The sequence below is a fragment of the Hyperolius riggenbachi genome, chromosome 2 (genome assembly GCF_040937935.1).
Source record: "Hyperolius riggenbachi isolate aHypRig1 chromosome 2, aHypRig1.pri, whole genome shotgun sequence".
Classification (NCBI taxonomy): Eukaryota; Metazoa; Chordata; class Amphibia; order Anura; family Hyperoliidae; genus Hyperolius; species Hyperolius riggenbachi.
This window is the reverse complement of record NC_090647.1, coordinates 79,978,962-79,999,170: the sequence shown is the minus strand read 5'-3', so window position 1 is coordinate 79,999,170 and position 20,209 is coordinate 79,978,962. Positions and strand designations below refer to the sequence as shown.

The window sequence follows — 20,209 nt, the reverse complement described above, 5'->3', positions numbered from 1 at the left end:
GCATAGGACATCAGATTCATACACACAACCACGTTACTAGGCAACCATGTGGTGAGCATGTATGATGAGCAGAGGCAGCGGGAAGGTAATGTATACCTTGCACTGGGCACAGGGGACATTTTTCTTTAGGGGGGCACAGTGTCGTGTGGACGGGTGCGGTGCACAAGGCCGATTCCCGAGATATTTCATGCTGAAATGGATTGGGAATCGGCCTGTGGTGTATGGGCAGCTGACAGATCTCTCTCTGATTAGATTCGGTTAGAGAGAGATTTGTCTCTTCGTCAAATCTGCCTATCATCACTAGATGTATGGCTACCTTAACACTAATCTCCCCTCTCCTCTGGCTGCACACACTATACACCCACTTTATTACAACCATTTTGCAAATATTACAAATATTTTGCAATAAAATACTGTATAACCTGACATGGGTACCGTATATTCCGGCGTATAAGACGACCCCCAACTTTTCCAGTTAAAATCTAGAGTTTGGGATATACTCACCGTATAAGACTACCTCTCTTCCAACGCACAGCAAATTAAGATAAAAATATAAAAAACATGTACTGGTGCTGTGTATGAACAGATACTGGTGCTGTACTGTATGTCTTACCCAGTATATAACAGTATATAGTAATTTGACTTGTTGCATTGGTCAACTCTCCTTAAGTAGACTGGTCAGCTCTCCTTGTCTACCTGTTTATCAGAGCGGTATGGAAGAATAGATTGCGCTCCCTCAGCAGGGAGATCTGAGAGGCAGTAACAGGATAGGGCGTATCACCCGGCATCAATGACACCCGGCGTATAAGACGACCCCCAACTTTTCAGAAGATTTTCAAGTGGTTAAAAAAAGTCTTATACGCAGGAATATACAGTATACAGTACTAATTTTACTCTGGGCTCCACTCAATAGGAAGGCATAAGCTTTGCTAAGCAATGACAACTTTGCAACACACACTCATGGGCTCGCACAGACACCATAAAAAAAAACAAAAACATTTAGGTATTTTTTTTCAGCTATTCTCTATATCCGCACCACTATGTGGAAGAAGGGAACCATTGGTATAAAAAAAAAAAGTAAAAAAAACCTGTCTAAACACTTTTTTGTTTTACTTATAGATTATGATTTATAGTACACCTAAAGTAAGAGGCATACAGAGGCTGTCATATTTGTTTCCTTTTAACCACTTCACCCCAAAGGGGTTTTTACTGTAACGGACAAGAGCGAATTTCACCTTTCAGTGCTCTTCCCTTTCATTTGCCAATAGCTTAATCACTACTAATCACAATGAAATGATCGATATCTTGTTTTTTTCACCATCAATTGGGCTTTTTGGGGTTAATATTTGTTTTCAGTAATTACTTTATTTTCTATGCATTTTAAAGAGAAAAACAAAGAAAAAATGAAAAATACACTATTTCTCCAATTTCATCCCCTACAGTTTTAATATAAACACTGCTACTGTGCAAAAAAACCCCACACCAATTTTATCTGCTTATTTGTTCTGGTTATCACAAGATTTTAATTATATCCCCAGTACAAAGTATATTATTTGGAAATAAAGGTGTATTTTTTCTGTTTTGTTTTTTTTTCACTAATCTCACGTGCACGCTTGTGGGAACGCGGGAGCACGCACAGCACTGTGACTTATAAAAACGTCCTGGAGCCGATAAGAGGCTCTAGCAGGACGTTTTTATATGTCTGCTTGTGATTAAGTGGTTAAATAATACCAGTTGCCTGGCAGGCCTGCTGATCTCTTTGGCTGCAGTACTGTCTGGATCACACCAGAAACAAGCATGCAGCTAATGTAGCTAGACCTTCAGTAAGAAAAATCTGATCTGCTGCATGCTTGTTCGGGGCTAATGGCTAAAAGTATTAGAGGCAGAGGATCCGAAGCGCAGCCTGTTAATGGGCATTGTTTAAAGTGAATCTGAAATCTTACACAGAAAAGGAGGAAAACAGAGAGATATGCACCCTGTATGTATTTAGGGAATTTAGCCTGTATTATTTCCCCTTCATCTTTGACTAATCATTGTAATATAATCTCAGTAATCTCCTCCGCCACAGCAGATCAGCTAATTTGTAAACACAGGGCGTTAACAATAGGTCTGCTTCCATAAAAGCAGGAAGTAGAAACAGTGCAGATTTAGATCAGCTGTAATGCCGGGTACACACCATGAGATTTTCTGGCAGACTTACTGCCAGATCGATTATTTCCAACATGTCTGATCTGATTTATCATCGATTTTCCATTCACTTCTAAGGAAAATTGATTGGAAATCAGACCGGACATGTTGGAAATAATCGATCTGGCAGTAAGTCTGCCAGAAAATCTCATGGTGTGCAGCAGGCATTAGAAAGATTTTCTTTAAAGGTTATTATGCTGTTGCATATCTTTTAGAGCAGAGAGGAAATTCTGAGTTCAGGTCCGCTTTAAAAGGAAATATATGTCACCCTCTATATCCTTCTCACTTCAGTTGTCCTTTAAAAAAAAAGTGTGTCTGCCACAGACCATAATGAAACCTATATACTCTGATCTGAAACTAGCAGGCAACCTCTGCAGAACTAATCAGTAATTCTAGCTTATCAGTAAACTTATCAGTTTCATATGTATGGTGGTGGATAACCGTAATGTGTAAAGAAATACTACAAGATTACCATATTACGGTACCTATCAAATACTACAAGATTACCATATTATGGTAACTAGCAAATACTACAAGATTACCATATTATGGTAACTAGCAAATACTACAAGATTACCATATTACGGTACCTATCAAATACTACAAGATTACCATATTACGGTACCTATCAAATACTACAAGATTAGCATATTACCTATCAAATACTACAAGATTACCATATTACGGTACCTATCAAATACTACAAGATTACCATATTATGGTAACTAGCAAATACTACAAGATTACGATATTATGGTAACTAGCAAATACAAGATTACCATATTACGGTACCTATCAAATACTACAAAATTACCATATTACGGTACCTATCAAATACTACAAGATTAGCACATTACCTATCAAATACTACAAGATTACCATATTACCTATCAAATACTACAAGATTACCATATTACGGTACCTATCAAATACTACAAGATTACCATATTACGATACCTATCAAATACTACAAGATTACCATATTACGGTACCTATCAAATACTACAAGATTACCATATTACGGTACCTATCAAATACTACAAGATTAGCACATTACCTATCAAATACTACAAGATTAGCATATTACGGTACCTATCAAACACTACAAGATTAGCATATTACGGTACCTATCAAACACTACAAGATTAGCATATTACGGTACCTATCAAATACTACAAGATTAGCATATTACGGTACCTATCAAATACTACAAGATTACCATATTACGGTACCTATCAAATACTACAAGATTACCATATTACGGTACCTATCAAATACTACAAGATTACCATATTACCTATCAAATACTACAAGATTACCATATTACGGTACCTATCAAATACTACAAGATTACCATATTATCGTAACTAGCAAATACTACAAGATTACGATATTATGGTAACTAGCAAATACAAGATTACCATATTACGGTACCTATCAAATACTACAAGATTACCATATTACGGTACCTATCAAATACTACAAGATTAGCACATTACCTATCAAATACTACAAGATTAGCATATTACCTATCAAATACTACAAGATTAGCATATTACCTATCAAATACTACAAGATTACCATATTACGGTACCTATCAAGTACTACAAGATTAGCACATTACGGTACCTATCAAATACTACAAGATTACCATATTACGGTACCTATCAAATACTACAAGATTACCATATTACGGTACCTATCAAATACTACAAGATTACCATATTACGGTACCTATCAAATACTACAAGATTAGCACATTACCTATCAAATACTACAAGATTAGCATATTACGGTACCTATCAAATACTACAAGATTAGCATATTACGGTACCTATCAAATACTACAAGATTAGCATATTACCTATCAAATACTACAAGATTACCATATTACGGTACCTATCAAATACTACAAGATTACCATATTATGGTAACTAGCAAATACTACAAGATTACCATATTATGGTAACTAGCAAATACTACAAGATTACCATATTACGGTACCTATCAAATACTACAAGATTACCATATTACGGTACCTATCAAATACTACAAGATTAGCATATTACCTATCAAATACTACAAGATTACCATATTACGGTACCTATCAAATACTACAAGATTACCATATTATGGTAACTAGCAAATACTACAAGATTACGATATTATGGTAACTAGCAAATACAAGATTACCATATTACGGTACCTATCAAATACTACAAAATTACCATATTACGGTACCTATCAAATACTACAAGATTAGCACATTACCTATCAAATACTACAAGATTACCATATTACCTATCAAATACTACAAGATTACCATATTACGGTACCTATCAAATACTACAAGATTACCATATTACGATACCTATCAAATACTACAAGATTACCATATTACGGTACCTATCAAATACTACAAGATTACCATATTACGGTACCTATCAAATACTACAAGATTAGCACATTACCTATCAAATACTACAAGATTAGCATATTACGGTACCTATCAAACACTACAAGATTAGCATATTACGGTACCTATCAAACACTACAAGATTAGCATATTACGGTACCTATCAAATACTACAAGATTAGCATATTACGGTACCTATCAAATACTACAAGATTACCATATTACGGTACCTATCAAATACTACAAGATTACCATATTACGGTACCTATCAAATACTACAAGATTAGCACATTACCTATCAAATACTACAAGATTAGCATATTACCTATCAAATACTACAAGATTACCATATTACGGTACCTATCAAATACTACAAGATTAGCACATTACCTATCAAATACTACAAGATTAGCATATTACCTATCAAATACTACAAGATTACCATATTACGGTACCTATCAAATACTACAAGATTACCATATTACGATACCTATCAAATACTACAAGATTACCATATTACGGTACCTATCAAATACTACAAGATTAGCACATTACCTATCAAATACTACAAGATTAGCATATTACGGTACCTATCAAATACTACAAGATTAGCACATTACCTATCAAATACTACAAGATTACCATATTACGGTACCTATCAAATACTACAAGATTACCATATTACGGTACCTATCAAATACTACAAGATTAGCACGATACCTATCAAATACTACAAGATTACCATATTACGGTACCTATCAAATACTACAAGATTACCATATTACGGTACCTATCAAATACTACAAGATTACCATATTACGGTACCTATCAAATACTACAAGATTACCATATTACGGTACCTATCAAATACTACAAGATTACCATATTACGGTACCTATCAAATACTACAAGATTACCATATTACGGTACCTATCAAATACTACAAGATTAGCACATTACCTATCAAATACTACAAGATTACCATATTACCTATCAAATACTACAAAATTAGCATATTACCTATCAAATACTACAAGATTAGCATATTACCTATCAAATACTACAAGATTACCATATTACGGTACCTATCAAATACTACAAGATTAGCATATTACCTATCAAATACTACAAGATTAGCATATTACCTATCAAATACTACAAGATTACCATATTACGGTACCTATCAAATACTACAAGATTACCATATTACGATACCTATCAAATACTACAAGATTACCATATTACGATACCTATCAAATACTACAAGATTACCATATTACGGTACCTATCAAATACTACAAGATTAGCACATTACCTATCAAATACTACAAGATTACCATATTACGGTACCTATCAAATACTACAAGATTAGCACGATACCTATCAAATACTACAAGATTACCATATTACGGTACCTATCAAATACTACAAGATTAGCACGATACCTATCAAATACTACAAGATTACCATATTACGGTACCTATCAAATACTACAAGATTACCATATTACGGTACCTATCAAATACTACAAGATTACCATATTACGGTACCTATCAAATACTACAAGATTACCATATTACGGTACCTATCAAATACTACAAGATTACCATATTACGGTACCTATCAAATACTACAAGATTACCATATTACGGTACCTATCAAATACTACAAGATTACCATATTACGGTACCTATCAAATACTACAAGATTACCATATTACGGTACCTATCAAATACTACAAGATTACCATATTACGGTACCTATCAAATACTACAAGATTACCATATTACGGTACCTATCAAATACTACAAGATTAGCATATTACGGTACCTATCAAATACTACAAGATTACCATATTACGGTACCTATCAAATACTACAAGATTACCATATTACGGTACCTATCAAATACTACAAGATTAGCATATTACCTATCAAATACTACAAGATTAGCATATTACCTATCAAATACTACAAGATTAGCATATTACCTATGGTTGACCTGTTTTTGGAAACCAGCCAGCAGTGATAGCTGAACAAGGACAGTATACTGATGAAGAACATGGCTGACACGAAGAACAGAAAGAGGACGTGAAACTTGGCACGAGTGTCCGGCAGCTCATTCTGGAAGGGAAGAGAGAAATGTTAGACACTAAATGATGAGAACGCATCGGATTGGCTGAGTACGGAACGTAGTATGGGTGTGGCATTCACACATGTGCAAATGACAGATTTTCTAACATTTGTCCATTTAAAGAGGCAGTATCACAATTACACAAAATAAGCTGCCTGGCCCTCTTTTACCATGTGGAGATTTCCCTCACACTCAGTTATTGCATCCCACAGGGAAACAACAACCCTTAAATAAAAAGTCCAGCATACAGCAAAATCGTTAGCGGTAAAAATGGTACAGCCCTACCTTTTAGGCCGTGCGTAATTAAGGTTTGCCATAAGGTTTGCACTGCACTAAACCGTGTAAAGCTAGCAACTGCAGTTGCAGTGGTAACCGGGACATCTAACAAGATATCTCGTCTATGTAATGGTGCAAAGTAGTACAACCGCTAAGCCATCAGGATGTGGAAGATAATCATTCACTTGATCTAGAAGGGTTCTGGTGTGTCACGTAGTAGGTTCACACTCCTGGAACAACTAGGTGGTAAGCAGAGAAAGGCCAGGAGCCCAATGGTGCAGTACGATTAGTTTAGCTGTAATTGTAAGCATATAATTTATTACTCACAAGGATGGGTTGTAGATCCCTGCAACCGTCGTATAAACCATCCCCGCTCGGCTCTCCAGCTCTTGCTGGATGGTCACTCTCCTAAATATAGTTTTGGGTAAAACAATTACCTCCAAAGGAGGTCTGACTGGAAATTTGTGGGCATGGAGGCACCCAAAGTATTAAGTAATAGTTTTCTATTGGCATACAAATAAAAAAGAGAGGCATTCTCTTACTTCTCCAGAAGATAGGACACCAGTTCAACTGGAATTTCTTTTACCCAAGACACAGATAGACAATGCGTTTCACGAGTACTAGCCCGCTTCCTCAGGTCAATACCCAGTGGCTTGTAAGAGTGCGCACAGAGTATGGGCGTCTCTAAATCAGAAGATGTGAACAGTAATATGAGAGTCTATGGCCTTTCATGTTACCTTGCAGATCACATATTACGTGTGGTATGTCAAATCTGACACCAACGCACATAGCTCTTAAGAGTGCAAAAACTGCAGTCACAAAGACTCAGCTATAAGCTGGGCTGCCTTCTTTATTTGACTTACATTCTGCTTTAAGCTAAGCGATAGCAGCTAATCTTCACTTTCGTACAACACTGTAATGTGAATAGCTTGGTGCAAAGTAGGTGTAGCCTCTGCTGTATTATGGGAGCAGGGCCTTGTTTAAAACAGTTGACCATTGCACCAAGCCAAAGAAAGTTTGACTGGTCTCCAAAGGTTCTAAGGTACTGGGTTCTTCCACAGGTGACTGGCTGTAAAGGAGCAGTGAGCATTTATAGACATGAAAAGTAATAGTGTGTCTGAAATTTCATTATGGTGAAGCAACATGTCCATTTTAGAAGTAAAGAAAGAGTTCTAGACATGAACATTGATGAGAACAAGTGATGGGGGAATATATTTGTTATAGTGCACCAGAGGACTGCCCCTTTAAAATGGACAACTAGCCATATAGAGCATTGATTTCAGAAGCATTGCCAATGTGGGGTTACTCTCTGGACCAGAACTTTTTTTTTTAGTTTCATTCAAAAGTAATAAACACATGCTGAGCTTTGTTTCCAGAAACAGGCAAGGTAGAACTGCAATCTTGGAAATGATTAAATATAGACGACGTAAAAACAAACTGATGAGAAAAAAAATGCATGGGTGTGTCCACTTTACTGATCTGTCTGCAGCGGTGCTGTTTACAATAATTTGCTTGTACAAGCCACTGAGAATTATATCTTCTTATGAGGCAAACATCAGGACACGTTTGGGATGTCAAGATGGGCACGAACTGTTCTATTTCTAGCAAAAAATCGTTCGAGCGATCAGAAATTCTGATTGCATTGGTTGTAAATAATCTCAGTCAATGGGCACAATCAATTATGAATGATTATAAAATCCAATTGGATTTTTGTCAAACCAAAATTTGGATTTTCTTGTTGGTTGTGAGGAAGCAAAGATTGGTTCGTTGATGGTGTAGTGAATGATTTCACTTCCGAAGAATTTAAGATTGTTCAAACTATTTTTAGCTAGAAATTGAGCCGTTAGTGGCCAACTTAACTGGGGACTGTGAGGCCAGTAGCAGAGAGATGCAGCATTGAAGGACACCTGAAGTAAGAGGGCTGCCATATTTATTTCCTTTTAAAAGGATGCCAGTTGTATGGCAGTCCTGCGTCTAATCAGATCTGACAAGAATGTCAAAATACCTGATATGCTGCATGCTTGTACGGGGACTAAGGCTAAAAGTATTAGAGGCAGATGATCAGCAGGGCTGCCAGGCAACTAGTATTGTTTAAAAGGAAATAAATATGGCAGCCTCCATATCCATCTTGATACAGGTGTTCTTTAAAGGGGCACTACAGCGAAAAACTGTAAAATTGAAAATATGTGCAAACATATACAAATAAGAAGTACATTTTTCCAGAGTAAAATGAGCCATAAATTACTTTTCTCTTATAATGCTGTCACTTACAGTAGGCAGTAGAAATCTGACAGAAGTGACAGGTTTTGGACTAGTCCATCTCTTCATAGGGGATTCTCAGCAAGGCTTTTATTCTTTATAAAGATATTCCCTAAAAAGGATTTAAACAATGATGCTGGAAGGCTTCCCTGCGTTCTAAACAGTTTTTTAGCAGTTGGACAGAGCAACTGCCATTCACTAAGTGCTTTTGAAAACACATATATCCCTGAGAATCCCCTATAAAGAGATGGACTAGTCCAAAACCTGTCACTTCTGTCAGATTTCTACTACCTACTGTAAGTGACAGCAACATAGGAGAAAAGTAATTTATGGCTCATTTTACTCAGGAAAAAATGTATTTCTTATTTGTATATGTTTGCACATATTTTACAGTTTTTTGCTGTAGTGTCCCTTTAAGCCAAGCCAAACATTGGTGGGTATGAGAAAAGCTGGTGGAAACAATGCCCTGAGGAAGGACAGATTGCGCTTACATGTGCAACAGCCTCAGAAGCACATTCAGTAACTAGTATTAGGTCTGGTCACTCTTCCAACCCTTCCCTCATTACTCTGTAAGCCAAATATGTTGGATAAAAGCGGATATGTATGAAAAAAATCAAGACTTAAAGGGAACCCGAGGTGAGAGAGATATGGAGGCTAACATGTTTATTTCCTTTTAAATAATGCACACAGCCTGGCTGTCCTGGATATCCTCTGCCTCTAATACTTTAAGCCATAGACCCTGAACAAGCATGCAGATCAGATGTCTATGACATATCTAGCAAAATCAGCTGTATGCTTGTTTCAGGTGTGTGATTTAGACACTACTGACCAGAAACCTCAGCAAGGTTGCCAGGCAACTGGTATTGTTTCAACAAAAATAAATATGGCTGCTTCCATAGGTCTTTTAAAAGGAACCTGAGGCTAGGGAAATAGAGGCTGCCATATTTATTCCCTTTTAAACAATAACAGTTGCCTGGCAGCACTGCTGAGCTAACAGGTCAATAGTGTCTGAATCACACACATGAAAAGAAAAAGCATGGCACTAATCCAGTCAGACTTCAGAAAGAAATGTGATTTGCATGCTTGTTCAGGGTCTATGGCTAAAGGATTAGAAACAGTGGATCAATAGGACAGCCAGGCAATGTGTATTGTTTAAAATGAAAAAATATGACAGTCTACATGTGTCTCTCCCCCCAGGTTACCTTTAAATTGAAACCTTCATCAGGTCGGGCCAAGATTAACTGCTGCAAGCTGAACCAGTTCAGAAAAATAATATAATTGCATTCTTGGTCAGGAAACACTTTGGAGGTGAATTGGCACAATGGTGTTATAATTACACGTATCCTTTATAAAGGATGGAAAATTATCTTTATCTAGCACACATGCAATAAAATCTACAAAATTGCCACAGAAGGTAACCCCCACATACATGCCCAATGCTCTTCAATGCTGTATATGTGCAGTTAGTTCATCACAGTGACTATCTATGCACTAAAACATACCGTACTTACTAAATGGAACACGTACTACAAGTAAGATTTCCATCACTTCTCCCAAATATCCCCAACATGTAAACATTTACATCATTTCACCTGTATAGCTAGACTTAGAATTAACAGTGGATATCTGAGAAAGGTGGTGAGAAACCCAACTACGAGCATTATCCGTGGGAACTGAACTCAGTAATGCCCAGAAACCTGCAGAATGGCATGGAGGTGCATGGTGTATTCCTGACCCAAATACAACGAAGGCAGCAATTCAGTAGCCTGAAAACTTATTTCAGAGGCAATTATCAGCTCACAAACTATTAGCTGTTTTTTTCAGCAAGTCAGTGCAAAGAACAAAAGTGATGGCAAACTGCAGTCCCCACAGCAACCAATCTGGAATAATAAGTATAGAAGCAGGTGAGATAAAAAAGCACGGCTTCCGCTCGCAATACTCTACATTACTGCGCTTGTGAAGGTACCCCCACCCCACTTCTCCTTGGGCACTAACTGCCCACCCTTACCTAACACTATCTGGGGCCCCCACACATGCCTAACACTAACCACATAACCCCCACCATAACTAACCTAACACTAACCCCCCCACCACCTATGCCCAACATTGACACCTCCCCCCACCATTTACGCCTAACACTAACCTTTTTATCTACACCGAACCCTATCCTCCCCCCTTACCTACACCGAACACTATCCTCCCCCCTTACCTACACCTAACACTATCCTCCCCCCTTACCTACACCTAACACTATCCTCCCCCTTACCTACACCTAACACTATCCTCCCCCCTTACCTACACCTAACACTATCCTCCCTATTACCTACACCTAACACTATCCTCCCCCCTTACCTACACCGAACACTATCCTCCCCCCTTACCTACACCTAACACTATCCTCCCCCCTTACCTACACCTAACACTATCCTCCCCCTTACCTACACCTAACACTATCCTCCCCCCTTACCTACACCTAACACTATCCTCCCCCCTTACCTACACCTAACACTATCCTCCCCCCTTACCTACACCTAACACTATCCTCCCCCCTTACCTACACCTAACACTATCCTCCCCCCTTACCTACACCTAACACTATCCTTCCCTCTTACCTACACCTAACACTATCATTCCTCCGTACCTACACCTAACACTATCCTCCCCCCTTACCTACAACTAACACTATCCTCCCCCCTCACATACACCTAACACTATCCTCCCCCCTTATCTACAACTAACACTATCCTCCCCCTTACCTACACCTAACACTATCCTCCACCCTTACCTACACCTAACACTATCCTCCCCCCTTACCTACACCTAACACTATCCTCCCCCCTTACCTACACCTAACACTATCCTTCCCCCTTACCTACACCTAACACTATCCTACCCCTTATCTACACCTAACACTATCCTCCCCCCTTACCTACACCTAACACTATCCTCCCCCCGTACCTACACCTAACACTATCCTCCCCCCTTACCCACACCTAACACTTCCTTCCCCCTTACCTACACCTGACACTATCCTCCCCCATACCCTCCCCATATCTACGCCTAACTAACCTCCCCCATGCTTATGCCTTACACTAATCCCCCCCCCCCCACCTTACCTACACCTAACCTCGCCCACCTATGCCTTATATTTATCACCCTAACACTACTTTTGGGGCTGTGCAGACATCCCTTCACCAAGGAATGATAAAGAGATCTCTCTGTGTCCCTGAAATATTGTTGCATTGTGTGTATGTGCATGTAAAAGTACATATATGGAGTTCTGGTTGCTGTGGGTTGATGCTTTTTAGATTCTCTAGATTGCCCTTTGCAAACTCACTGGGTTTAAGTGGCATTTGCCACAAACGCCTCTTGAATTGGAAAGTTCAGCTCACTAAATCACTGCCTCCACAAGGGATGGGTGACAGATACACCTTTAGCATTACTTCTTGTGGGAACGCTGAATGGACAGCAATAAATCAGCAGCTGGGTATTTTACCTGGGGACAAGACTCTTCAGATTTGCTGCGGCAAAGCTTTACGCAAACAAAGACAATTCATTAGACACCTGAATGGACTGATCAGCAGATGACAGCATGGGGAGGAAAGGGTCATGGTCAGTCAGGGTGATGTATGATAAGGATTATATGGGAAGTGCATTGCTATGAAATGGAAGCAGGTACATATTCAGCTCATTATACTGTATTTTGTAGCTGGAGGACTCGATATAAAAAAAACCCAAAAACAAAAAAAAAAAACCATTACAACAAAGTACCCCTCAAATTCTTACAGAAAAATCCCATTTCTGTACTGTAATATGAGACGGATGTCCCCAGCAGCCATAAAATGAATTGTCTGCAATATCAAGATTCTTGTACTGTTCAGATACACACTTATTACCCAAAACAAACACCACCTGCCTAATACTGTGTAGGTCCCCCTTTGTCCTACTGAAAAATGGACTCGAATAGACCAGTGAAAGTGTCCTTTGGTAGCTTATTACCAAGAGGTTAGTAGCAGATCCTCCCAAGTCCTATTAATTGCAAGGTAGAGCCTCTGTTAGTCTTCAGTCTTCTATTTTCAACCACATCCAATGGATGCTCCATCAGGCTGAAAGCTAAACATGATCTATTAAGGTTTCCCCGCCTGAGATCGGGAGCCGATCCCTCAGGAGACAATGCAGGCCCGAGGCTGTGCAGACACGTTGCTTACTTTGCAAGAGCTCCGTTCTGCTCTATGCCTCGGCTGATGTGATCTGTCTGACAAAACACTGGCAGGGTGGTCTGGGGGCATTGGTGGCTGCCATATACAGCTGTCAGCACGGACAATATAACTGATGTGCAGCTATGCAGTCCCATATGCAATGATGCACTGTGTGTTCTGACATACTTCAGTCATAGCCAGCATATTTTTTTGTCAATTTGAGCTCAAGTATTTCTTCTATGGGATTGGACCAGCTGGGCTTAGCCTTGATCTCCTAAACATGCTACTTTGGAGATTATCAGACCCCAGTCATCTAGCCTTTGTAATTTGGCCAAAACGGTTATGGTTTCTCTTTTTTCTAATTTTCAACACATTTTCTTCAAAAACTTTTTGCTTGCTACCTAATGTATCAAATCATTTGATAGGTGGTTTGTAAGAAGATAATCAATATCCTTCACTCTAAGCAGGGGTATTAATGCTACAGCTAACTGATGTACAGCCCAATGGGTGCTAAAGACAACATGTTAGTGTTGCTAAAAGCTACCTAATGGCCTTTTCCTTAACAGCTAATAACCACACAGTTCAATGGTGACTATACAAACTTAATGCGGACTTGAACTCAGAACTTCCTCTCTGCTCTAAAAGAGAAGCAACAGCAGAATAGTCTTTAAAGAAAAACATTTCATTGTAGCAGCTTACAACAAAGTGTCACCACTGCAGTGTGTCTTTGTCCTGCTTTCATGGAAGCAGACCAAGGGTTAACACCCTGTGTTTACATATTAGCTCTGTCTGCCGAGGACTGCTAAATTTCTGTGCTAACATAGCTGAGAGATCAAATTGCACTTATGATTACTTGAAGATGAGGCGGAATTAGACAGGCTCTTCTCTCTAAAAACACACAAGGTGCATAGCTCTCTTTTCCTTGTGTCCACTTTCAGAAGATTTATCTGAGACGATCAAATAGTGAACAAATTATACATACCTGGGGGCTTCCTCCAGCCCCTTTCAGGCCTCGCCATCCTGCTCCACAAGATTCTCCAGTAGATGCAGTTATCTTCGGCAGTCAGTGCAGGCGCAGTCTGGCCGTGCGCGCTCCCCCAGATGGAAGTGTTCTGCGTCACAAGCGCAACAGGGGAGCGCACATGGCTGAACTGTACCTGTGCCAACTGGCGAAGATAACAGGGCATCTAACGGAGGTTCTAGGTGGCAGAGAAAGACAGCGAAGGACCGATTAGCCTGGAGGAAGCACCCAGGTATGTGTAATTTTTTTTCTATTTGATCATTTGAAGTTTAACTGTTTTGACCAGCTCGGGTTCTCTTTAAGCCTCAGTGTTTATTGTATGGGGAGACAGCCACAGCAGAGCTCCTTTGCAGTCTATGCACAGCTGCTGATAAGAATCAATAAGATATTTTAGCCCCCTCTACACGGAGCAAGGTTTCCACGATGTGCCTTATCAATCGAGCCGCTAATGCGGCTCGATTGATAAGATCCGACAGGTCGGATCTCGCCACCGCCGATTCCCTGCTCGCTCCCCACGAGGGGACAATGGCAGGGAATCGAGCGGAAGATAAGCGGCGGGGACGAGCGGAGGATCGAATCCTAAGCACGCGCGGGCGAGCGGGGACGCTGCGGGTACGCGCGAGGGTTGCGGAAGAGGCAATCCGGCGGCTAATTGAGCCGCAGGATCGCCTCGTGTAGACGAGGCTTTTGATCTGGCAGAACAAATGCAGAGCAGTGAATTTCTCAACTATATGTGGAATAAAGACTTTTCATTGTGTGCTGTGCTTTAAAAAGATATTCAGTTATAAAGTTCCTTTCACTGGGCAAATAGCACCACCAGTGAGAATCCAATTCACTAAAACTCCAACAAACTATTCTTTCACAGCATTTCACCTACTCTACCAAAACAGGTCACCAGGTTATTGGACCTTGCATCTTTATGCTTGCTACAAGTGACTATCCCTTGAAGCCTACAGAACATCAGAACATTGAAGCCTACAGAACCCCAGTAAAACAGTCAGCCCCTTACCGTCCAGAAGCGAATGAAATACTGCAGAACAGTAGCAGCAATGAAGAGGCAGTACAGCAAGGAGTACATGAGGAACAGCAGGAAGAATTTATAATTGGAGAATCCCACGCAGTTATTCACCCTGGGGATAAAAAAAGGAGCAGTTTGAACTGAAGAGTAACAAATGTCAGACGCAAAACAATACAATCTATATATAATGGAATGGCACCTACCAAGGACAGTGATGGTCCATCTTCAGTACACATCTGCAAGACATACGGTAATCCATTTATTATTTATATAGCGCCAACATCTTCCACAGCGCTGTACAGAGTATATTGTCTTGTCAGAAACTGTCCCTCAGAGGGGCTCACAATCTAATCCATACCATAGTTATAATGTCTATGTATGTATCGTGTAGTGTATGTATCATAGTCTAGGGCCAATTTAGGGGGAAAGCAAATTAACTTATCTGTATGTTTTTGGGATGTGGGAGGAAACTTGAGTGCCTGGAGGAAACCCATGAAGACATGGGGAGGAGGGAACATACAACCTCCGTGCATGTAGAGCCTTGGCTGCACAATTTCAATGTACAGGATAGCGGAAGCCTCAAATGTTACACCTACGACTAATATAAATTCTGTATATTAACTACTTAAGCCCATTGGACATAGCTACTACGTTCAAAAGGCTGCCCCTGCTTGTGCGGGCTGCCGCTGGCGATCAAGCGCGCTCCCGCGGCCGCCCGTTAGCTCAGAGCTCAATGAATGGGAACGCAGTTAACATTGATTGATCTAAGTCCCCATTAGAAAGACAGATGGCTTCTATAAGTAGTAACACATCCCCTCTTCACTCCCTGTAAGCGTACTATACGATTACTGGATGCCTAAAAAAGACTGAGACTATCTTGTGGCCAAATAATAAAATTACACCTACATACAATTTTTTTTAAAATAAACATTACCACACTTACATTTATAATTAACGAATTACTTCCCACACTCTCCGAAAAATACTCCAATAAAAATGTTAATAAAAAAAAAAATACAATTAAAAAAATAAAATAAAAAAAATACTTACCTTAGGGTCTGAACTTTTTTTAAACATGCATGTCAAGAGGGTATGTTAGTATTATGTTTTAAATTATGAGCTTGTAAATAGTTATGCACAGAAAACATGCACCTTTATTTCCAAATAAAATATTGGCCCATACATTGTGATAGGGACATAATTGAAATGCTGTAATAAGCAGGATAAATGGGCAAATAAAATACATGGGTTTTAATTATGGCAGCATGTATTATTTTAAAACTATAATGGCCGAAATCTAATTATATTTTTCCATTTTTTTTCATAATATTTCCATTAACCTTTTCGGGACCGCCTCTATGAGATCCTACGCCGCACTTGTGGCTGTTCTAGCCTGATGCGGCGTAGGATCTACGCCGGCCCGCAGTTTACGCTCCCGACGCGATCGTGCGCACCCGGAGGGGGAGATTAAGCTGTCATATGACATTCGACATCTCCCCCGAGTGATCAGCAGCTATCGCGTATGGCTGCTGATCACGTGATCACTACGATCGCCGTCCGATCGTATTGATCAGTTTGACAGCTGCGGCGGCAGGGGGTGAAAGAAGAGGATCCACTCACCTCCCTGCGACGATCGGCGCCCCCCTCCGCTCTGGCCGGCATCTCCGCTCCGTTTGACGCCAGCGCAGGGTCCCGGCTGGATGACGTCATCAAGCCGCGACCGGGAACTGATCGTCAGATAGAACGGAGATGCCGGCCGGAGAAGAGGGTCCTGTGCAGCTCATCGCTGGAGCCTGGAAGGTGAGTGAAGGCTGCTGGCAGAAGGGGGGGGGGGGGGGGACACAGGCCACCATAGGGGGACACAAATATAGCCAGCCACAGACGGGATCCGGCCGCCTGACCCCCCCAAACGCACGCACCCCCCCTCCCGCGCAAAATGCCTGGTCCTTAAGGGGGGGTAGGCGGCCGGTCCCGAAAAGGTTAAAGTGCATTTAGAGAAAAAAATTCTTAGCAAAATGTACCACCCAAAGAAAGCCTAATTAGTGACGGAAAAAACAAGCTATAGATAATTTAGTTGTGATAAAGGCCCAGTGCACACCAAAAACCTCTAGCAGATCTGCAAAACGCTAGACTTTTTTGAAACAGATTTCAGAGCGATTCCTAGGCATGTTTAGATACATTTTCTAAAAATGCCTAGTGTTTTTTGAAGCGTTTTTGTGTAGCAGATTACTAATATTGTTACAGTAAAAGCGGTTACTGAACAGCTTTTGTAACAAAAACGCCTGAAAAAACGCTCTGATCTAGCGTTTTTCAGAGCGGTTTTCCACTTTCCTATATGCGTTTGTGGAAAAAACGAACCGCTCTGGTGTGCACCAGCCCATTCACTTTCATTAGCCAAGCGGTTTTCCCCCTGCAAGCGTTTTAGAAAACGCTTCAGAACCGCTCTGGTGAGCACCAGCCCAGAGTTATTGGCGAATGAATGGGAGGTGAAAGTTGCTTGGATGCATAAGCTGAAAAAACACTGAAGGCTGAAGTGGTTAAAGTAAGGACACAGAAAGGTGGCCTGTTACATAATTCCACAATGGATGTCTAGGAGCTAGGAGTACAGAAGAGACAAGGAGGAGTGACTACCCAGATGCTAAAATCTGCAGTCTCCTATGTATAAAAGTCAGGTTAATCAGTTCAGCTGTGTCGCTATTGATACCGCAATAACTCTGCGAGACCCCATAAATGACACGCAGCTTGTCAGAGCGGGCTGTGTTTACCTCCATAATGCCATTCTCACCGCTCCCCCTCCTCCTGCATCGCTCCGGTCCCCGCCCACATCCCTTCCCTCCCTGCTGATTGGAGGGAAGGGACGCGGGCGGGGACCGGAGCGGTGCAGGAGAGGGGGGGGGGGGGGGCATAGGGGGAATCTGAATAGCAACAGAGGCTGGGCTCTAGAGGCAGACCCAGCCTCTGTATGGGGATTTTGTTGTTAGAACCCTGCCTCGGGTTCTCTTTAAAGGGAACCAGAGATGAACGTTTCACACAAAATAAACATATCAGTCGATGGCTTGTAAAGAATAAATTGCTCTACCTGACAATTTCGCCGCTCTGGTGTGCCTTTTTGAATGTTTTTTTATCCATTATTGCTCCAGGAAAAATCCAATATGGCCGCCGGCTCATAACCCTTCTGCTTACGGGTTACGAGTTGTTCTGGATGTGCTGTCTAGGCTCTATGAAACTATAGACAAGCAGGGCTGCAGCTGAGCCAGAAGGTGGCGAGCTTGGGCTTGAAAGGACTTTACAGAAGACTGACTCAGCTATTATGATTCCAGGTCAAACCTAGACTGAATGCTCAGTCCGGGATTCTTATCAGGGCTGATTACAGGCAAATTGAGCAGAGAAGAATGAAATAGAGAGCAGTGTAGGTGTTTACGGTCATGTCCCCACTGATAAATGTAGTAAAATACATGAGGGTGTTTCGTCTCTGGCTCTCTTTAATTACCAGTACTTATGTAAAAAAATAAAATAAAATTATTATGCTTCCAGATGCAGCTAATTGAAATCTACACCGTGTGGGACCTGTTATCCCTGCCAGGGAGTAGATTTTATTTACAGCGCCACACGCTCCCACTGATCGCGCCACTCTGCCATCGCTGCAGGCCACTCGCTCTGCTGTCGCTATGACATCAGAGCTTTGTGAGCCAGTCAGGAGCCGACTTCATTGGCTTCCGAACCTGTGATCACTGGGAGCCAATCACATAAGCTAATAAGGGGATGCATCTCACCTAAAGTGAGAGGGATGTGGAGGCTGACATTTATTTATGTTAAACTATACTAATTGCCTGGCTGTCCTGCTAATCCTCTGTCTCTAATAGTTTTAGCCATAGACCCTGAACTAGCATGCAGTTTAGATATTTGACAAAAATCTGACAAGATTTTGCATGCTTCTTTCAGGTGTGTGATTTAGACTCTATTTCAGTCGAAGAGATCATCAGGACTTCCGGGCAACTGGTATTGGTTGATAAGAAATAAATATGGCAATCTCCATATACAGCCCATGTCCACTCTTTTGTGCAGTGACACTTAAAGGGATACTGTAGGGGGGGGGGGGGGGGGTCGGAGGAAAATGAGTTGAACTTACTCGGGGCTTCTAATGGTCCCCCGCAAACATCCTGTGCCCGCGCAGCCACTCACCGATGCTCCGGCCCCGCCTCTGGTTCACTTCTGGAATTTCAGACTTTAAAGTCTGAAAAACACTGCGCCTGCGTTGCCGTGTCCTCGTTTCCCTTTATGTCACCAGGAGCGCATGGCGCAGGCACAGACCATACTGGGCCTGCGCAGTACGCTTCTGGTGACATCAGCGGGAGCGAGGACACGGCAACGCAGGCACAGTGTTTTTCAGACTTTAAAGTCTGAAATTCTAGAAGTGAACTTGAGGCGGGGCCGGAGCATCGGTGAGTGGCTGCGTGGGCACAGGATGTCTGCGGGGGACCATTAGAAGCCCCAGGTAAGTTCAACTCATTTTCCCCCAACCCCCCTACAGTATCCCTTTAAGACTCATACACACATCAGACCATAGTCTTTTGAAAATGAAAGATCACAGACCAATTTTACCCCCTTCCATGTAGTATGAGAGCCATACTCTACACAGTCTATTCTATGGAGCTGAACTCCCCATCAGACAGAAATCTTTGCAAGATGCTGCATACAAA

At 41.0% G+C, this 20,209-nt stretch overlaps 1 protein-coding gene across 2 annotated transcripts in view; it reads right to left on the bottom strand.

Annotated features, from left to right (window-relative positions):
- ZDHHC20 (zinc finger DHHC-type palmitoyltransferase 20) overlaps window positions 1-20,209 on the bottom strand; it is a 124,240-nt gene that overhangs the window by 12,936 nt on the left and 91,095 nt on the right. The window contains exons 6-9 of one of the 2 annotated variants that reach the window (XM_068266954.1): window positions 15,713-15,745; window positions 15,501-15,621; window positions 12,768-12,803; window positions 6,594-6,726 (exon numbers count right to left, since the gene is read on the bottom strand). In XM_068266954.1, the coding sequence (XP_068123055.1) occupies window positions 6,594-6,726; window positions 12,768-12,803; window positions 15,501-15,621; window positions 15,713-15,745 (323 nt within the window). The remainder of the gene's footprint in view (window positions 1-6,593; window positions 6,727-12,767; window positions 12,804-15,500; window positions 15,622-15,712; window positions 15,746-20,209) is intronic. The other variant, XM_068266955.1, reaches the window with a different exon arrangement.